General features: G+C 36.8%; 1 protein-coding gene across 1 annotated transcript; it reads left to right on the top strand.

The window, feature by feature from the left end:
• The first annotated feature begins 2711 nt into the window (after positions 1–2711).
• LOC101555722 (tripartite motif-containing protein 60-like) lies at positions 2712–4100 on the top strand. Its single transcript, XM_004606225.2, has one exon. The coding sequence runs from the start codon at positions 2712–2714 to the stop codon at positions 4098–4100; it is 1389 nt and encodes a 462-aa protein (XP_004606282.2).
• Positions 4101–5549: the final 1449 nt, after the last annotated feature.

Genomic DNA, 5549 nt, shown 5'->3' with positions numbered 1-5549 from the left:
CTATATGAAAACACTAAAAGACAGGGAATTTACACCTTCTTTGCAATATCTGTGACAACTTGTTCTGATGGTTTCTGTATCTAAAACACATAGTGAACTGCAAATGAGAGAATTGTAATAACCAGTTATAATTGTAATAACTACAGCTCTCAAACTTCTCTGTAGATCATGGTCAATGTCTGTGTCCTGGTGTCTGGATAGAGTAAGACTCCTTTTTATTCCTGTCCCAAATATCATGTCTTTCATTTTCTGTTGAGCCCTCTCTATAGACACCTTTAACTTCCATGCTTGCATGAACAATTCTTCTCAATACCAGGTAAGTATTCTCTAAACTAAATTTATATGTTCCACAATACCATTTGTATTATCAATTCCCCTGTCTGTGATATAGGTGAAATGCAGAACTACATAGTCGGGATGAACTATGTCTTTATGAAGATGTCTTAAAGAAATAATTGCTTCCATGTTTGTTGAGTTCTTAGGATAAATGACTGAAAGAATTGATATCTTTAAGTCCTCTTCGCACATCAATTTATTCACCCGACTCTGGAGTTCAGCAATTGAAACTGTTTTCATTAATTTCATAAAATGTCTGGCAGTTAATATTAATCTTTACACTTCCCTTGCAGCTAGTATCTCTCAGTACATGTCAAACTCCAGGCAAGTCCAGTCTTCTCCTAGGGGGAAGAACCACTAAATTTTTCTGGGCTTGGTAGCCATAGCTCCGCCCACTCGGTTTTATATAAATATCCTGGTCAGCTAAGAGGCCGCACAACCTGTTGCCTACTGGTTCATACAAGACTCAAGGACATTTGCCAGAGAGCTCAGCTTAGAGGAAGCAAGAGCTGCCCAGAACTTCCATACTCAGGTAAAATGGAACATTGGAGAGGTAGGGGTATTGAAATAATCTTACTTTCCTGAGATTTCTGGTTCTCTATACTCTGCAAATATAGAGATCTATACGTTCAAAGGATACCCAGTCTCTTTATTCCAAACTGCATTGCATTTATTATGAATCTGTCTGTCAAGAAGATTTGTTCTCATTCATGTAAATACTTATTAATTATTGACACTATTTTCCATTCCTATCCTAGGACAAAAATAGTATATGACATTTGATGTGTGGGGGTATGGATGAACAGGGGGGTAAACTTAGCAATTTTAAATCTGACAAATCCTCAGGAGGTTTATGTGAACTCACATGTGGAATCTCCCTCCAGAATATTTCAGTGAGGTCTGGTTCTTTATATGTGGGAAGTGTAATAATTAAAGCATTATAGCCATGCAGCTATAATCTATGAGCTCAGGTCCTGAGTGGACTCCAGAATGAAATAAGAGCCTTGAGAAGGAAGGGCAAGAGGGTGATTGCTTACCATGGTAGAGGGGAATATATAAATCAGGGATGAGTAAGGCAGAAGTTGGCACGCCATTGAAAGAGGTTGGAAGAATGAGAACAAATTCCTTCCTACTAGTTCTGTGGGATCTGGGAGTTCACAGGACTACTGATGACATTCAAATTTTCTTTGCCTCAACTTTATTATTCTTCTATTTCAAAACTCTGAGATTTTCCATTCTAATATTTCTTGAATGGACCTTTGAACTGAGAGATAGGAATTGGGACAGATTCTAGAGAAAATGAAATGACTTGTATGTAAGAGGGTAAACTGAGTTATGATTGTCAATTTTCACTAGTAGAATCCTCGTCTCTCTCTTAGCTCTGGTATCCAACTGAATTCACCATTACTGGGATATTTACACAGGGGCTGAAGAAGTGGAGTCCTGGATAAAAGGTCAGGACATTTTAAGGCAAAGTGTGAAGAGAAATATTGGAGTGGAGAATATCAGAGTTTTGAGATAGAAGAATAAAGAAATTTGAGGCAAAGAAAAAGATAAGTCAGAAGTTGTCATGGCTAGAATATGAGCGATGCCACACAACAGTAATGATCAGCACCGTTAATTTAAAAAAGAATATTAGCACTAAAAACAGTAGAGAAGAGTGCAATAAATCAAATAAACCCATTTATATTTTTTTCCTTATTTTGTTTTTTCTCAATGTCATATAGTAATCCAGGTCATTTATAAATTATGTGTAAATACTATACTATTCTCATGTGTAAATATTTTACTATGTTATAATGAAGAAAGCCTGTCTTAATTCTAAGTCCACAACATTTTAATGCCATTATAATTAAAAATATTTTATTAATTCAATGTTTTACATTATTTTCTTATAATTGAGCGATAAATATATTAATTTGTATATACAAATATATGAATAAATTAGTTAGGTCTATTAGTCACTGAGAGATATGCCTATATATAAATATATGTATGTGTGTGAGTGTGTGTTTATATATGCATATATGTGAGGACTCTGTCTCTTATGGAGATTCTCTTTGTGGCTTAATTTATTCATTTCTTGAAGTTATGGATGTTTGGGCAAAAGAGAACTACCAAACCAAGATCAATTTAAGAATAGTAATTCAGAGGGTCAGTATTTGTCTGAGTTCAATCTCCCTTAACAACTGCTTCTGGAACTGAAGGGAAGGAATTGTATGATTGGAATTTGCTGGAAACATTGAAAGAGTCCAGGTCTAGTTAGAATATTGAGCAATAAAAAAGATATCTGCTTCTCTCCTCTTATACTAAGCAGAGGAATCAAATTTTTCTCAAAGATTTTTCATCCACAAACTTCTCTTTCTTCTAGAACAATGGCCTTTGAAGCCTTGCTGGCTGAGCTCCAAATAGAAGCCAGCTGCCCCCTCTGCCTGGATTACCTCACAAATCCAGTGACTCTAGACTGTGGGCACAATTTCTGTGGTTCTTGCATCCAAGAACGCTGGGAAGACCTAGAAGATATCTTCCCCTGTCCGATCTGCCTCCACCACAGCTCTGACAAGAACTTCAAGAAGAACACTCAATTGTGTCACATCACTGATGTCATTAAGCAGCTTCCCGCCAGAATAAGTAAGTGTAAACTTCAGGAAGAACTTCTATGTGAGATGCACAATGAGGTGGTGGACCAGTTCTGCGAGAAAGACCTGGAGCTTCTGTGTCCACAGTGCAGTGTCTCATCTGGCCACAAGGATCACCTATTGATCCCTATTGAGAAAGCAATAGTTAGTCAAAGAGAGAATCTGAAAGACCTTATGAAGGTTTTGAAGCTGAAGATTGAAGATGCTGAAATGAGTTGTGAAAGCCAAATCTTAAAATCATTTGAACTAAAAATGAAAATGGAAGCTTTCAAAAAAGAGCTGGAACCTGAATTTGAAGAACTTAAAGTGTTCTTGAGAAAGAAACAAGTTTCAATCATTGCCAATTTGCACTTGGAAGAGAAAAATGTGGGGAAAAAACTGAAAAGAGACATAATCCAAATTTCAAAACATATATCTACCATTAAAAATCTGTTAAGGGAAATAACAATGAAGTCTTTGCAGACTGATATGGATTTACTAAGAAGCATTGCGGATGTTCATGACAGATATGAAATGCTCTCAACCCCAGGAATCTATTCTTATAAATTAAAGAAAGAGAGCTCCACCCTCCCTCCACATTATTTTGGTCTGCACAGGATGATCAGCACATTCCAGACAGAGTTAACAATAGATCCTGAAAGTGGCCATCCATGTCTTATTGTCTCTGAAGACAAGAAAAGTGTGATGCTTGGAAAAAACTCACCAACCTTTCCTGAAAATCCACCAGCATGTATTACTTTCCCAGCTATTCTCAGTTATGAAAGCTTAGATGCTGGCAGGCATTTTTGGCAGGTGGAAGTTAGAGGGACTGGCGAATGGTCCTTAGGATTGTGTACAGAGTCCATATTCAAAAATCGCCTGATGTCCCCAAACCAAAAAACTTGCTTCTGGACATCCCAGGAGTCCAAAAGGATCTCTAATACCTGGGACACTGCAGAGGAAGAAGAAGCTTCAAGATTTGGTGTTTTTGTAGATTTTGAGTTGGGAGAATTTTCAGTTTATGATTTGAATAATAGGACATGTTTGTATAAATATGCTGATCAATTCACAGATAAAATGATGCCATATTTTGCTATTGGACCATCTTCAGAACGATTTTCCATTACTTTGATCACAGAGGAATAAGTACTACATAGAAGATGATTTTATGATTGCATTTGTTTTCTTCTGTTATTGGAAGGAACACTTTTTAAAAAAGGTTTCAAGTCCATATTTGTTATCTACTACTGAAAGATTTTAGGATTTACCCTTGAGCTCTGCTAAGACTTACAAAAATAGCTTTGAAGCAGATAAAAAAAAACTTACAGCAAGCAAGTGCCTAGTTGTGTAATCCTCTCCTGAAAGTAGCCAGCAACCACTATAGACATATTGCTCTCTTTTTTTTCTTTTTTGGATCACACCAGGTGATGCACAAGGGTTACTCCTGGCTCTGCACTCAGGAATTACTCCTGGTGGTGCTCAGGGGACCATATGGGATACTGGGAATCGAACTCAGGTCAACCGAGTGCAAGGCAAACACCTTACCTGCTATCCTATCACTCCAGCCCAGATACTCTCTTTTTAATTGAAAGAATATTTTGTGATGTGCCCTGATTTCCTCCATTTTATTTAAAAGGATCATTGTATGATTAATAAAACTTCATAACCTCACATCTCTGTGTGTGTGGCGTGATCACTGCTGACCTTTCAAACAACTTTGTGAGTGAAACATGTACCAGTTGGTTCCAATAACCAGCATTAAGAGTCTACAGCTGAAGATGTGGAAGTTCAGCAGTAGGATTTCTCCTCAGGCTTTGACTCTACTGCCATGTTGGGGTGGGGGGTAACTATCAACTCTACTCTTTATGCTGAATTTTACCAACTGATCTAGACTGAATTGTTTTCGTTTTATCCTTTAAGAAGGTTGGCCATCTTAAAATAATTCTATCATGTACCTCAGGACACACTTATTTGTGTGTCTCTTCAAATGTATTCAATGTTTTAACATGAGTGATAGATCCTATAGTAACAGAACAGATTCTAACCATTGACCAAGTGCTTCTCTCAGTTAGACATTGATCCCTATTCTGTAGAGTACTCCTGGAAAAGGCTATAGATTTGTGATATCCTTCGCATTATTTACTTATTCCAGTGAAGCAATTAACTATGTCAATAGCCACCATTATAAAATATTTGAATTATTAATTGACATCAAGATTTCTAAAGTAATTCATTAGGATCCTTTGAAATATTATTGCTTTCAATAATATTTTGCTGTTGAAATTTCAAAGCTTATTTTATTACAAGGTATCTGAGCTTAAAGTCTTTAATTTTATCAATTCATCATTTATTTTTGGGGTGCTCTACCCTGCAGTGCTTAGGAATTACTCCTAGCTATGCACTCAGCAATAACTCCTGGCAGAGTTCTAGGGAGTATATGGGTGCTGAGGAAACAACACAGCTCAGGTGCATGTAAGGTAAGCATCACATCCACTGTATTCTTTCCAGCTCCTTAAAGTAGTAAAAATATATATAATGTCTGTGAGGATTATTGGGCAATGTCTGATGTATTCAGGACTTACTCCTTTCTGTGCT

Source organism: Sorex araneus, chromosome 7 (genome assembly GCF_027595985.1).
Source record: "Sorex araneus isolate mSorAra2 chromosome 7, mSorAra2.pri, whole genome shotgun sequence".
Classification (NCBI taxonomy): domain Eukaryota; kingdom Metazoa; phylum Chordata; class Mammalia; order Eulipotyphla; family Soricidae; genus Sorex; species Sorex araneus.
Note: the sequence above shows the minus strand (reverse complement) of the source record. Positions and strands in the feature narration are given on the sequence as shown.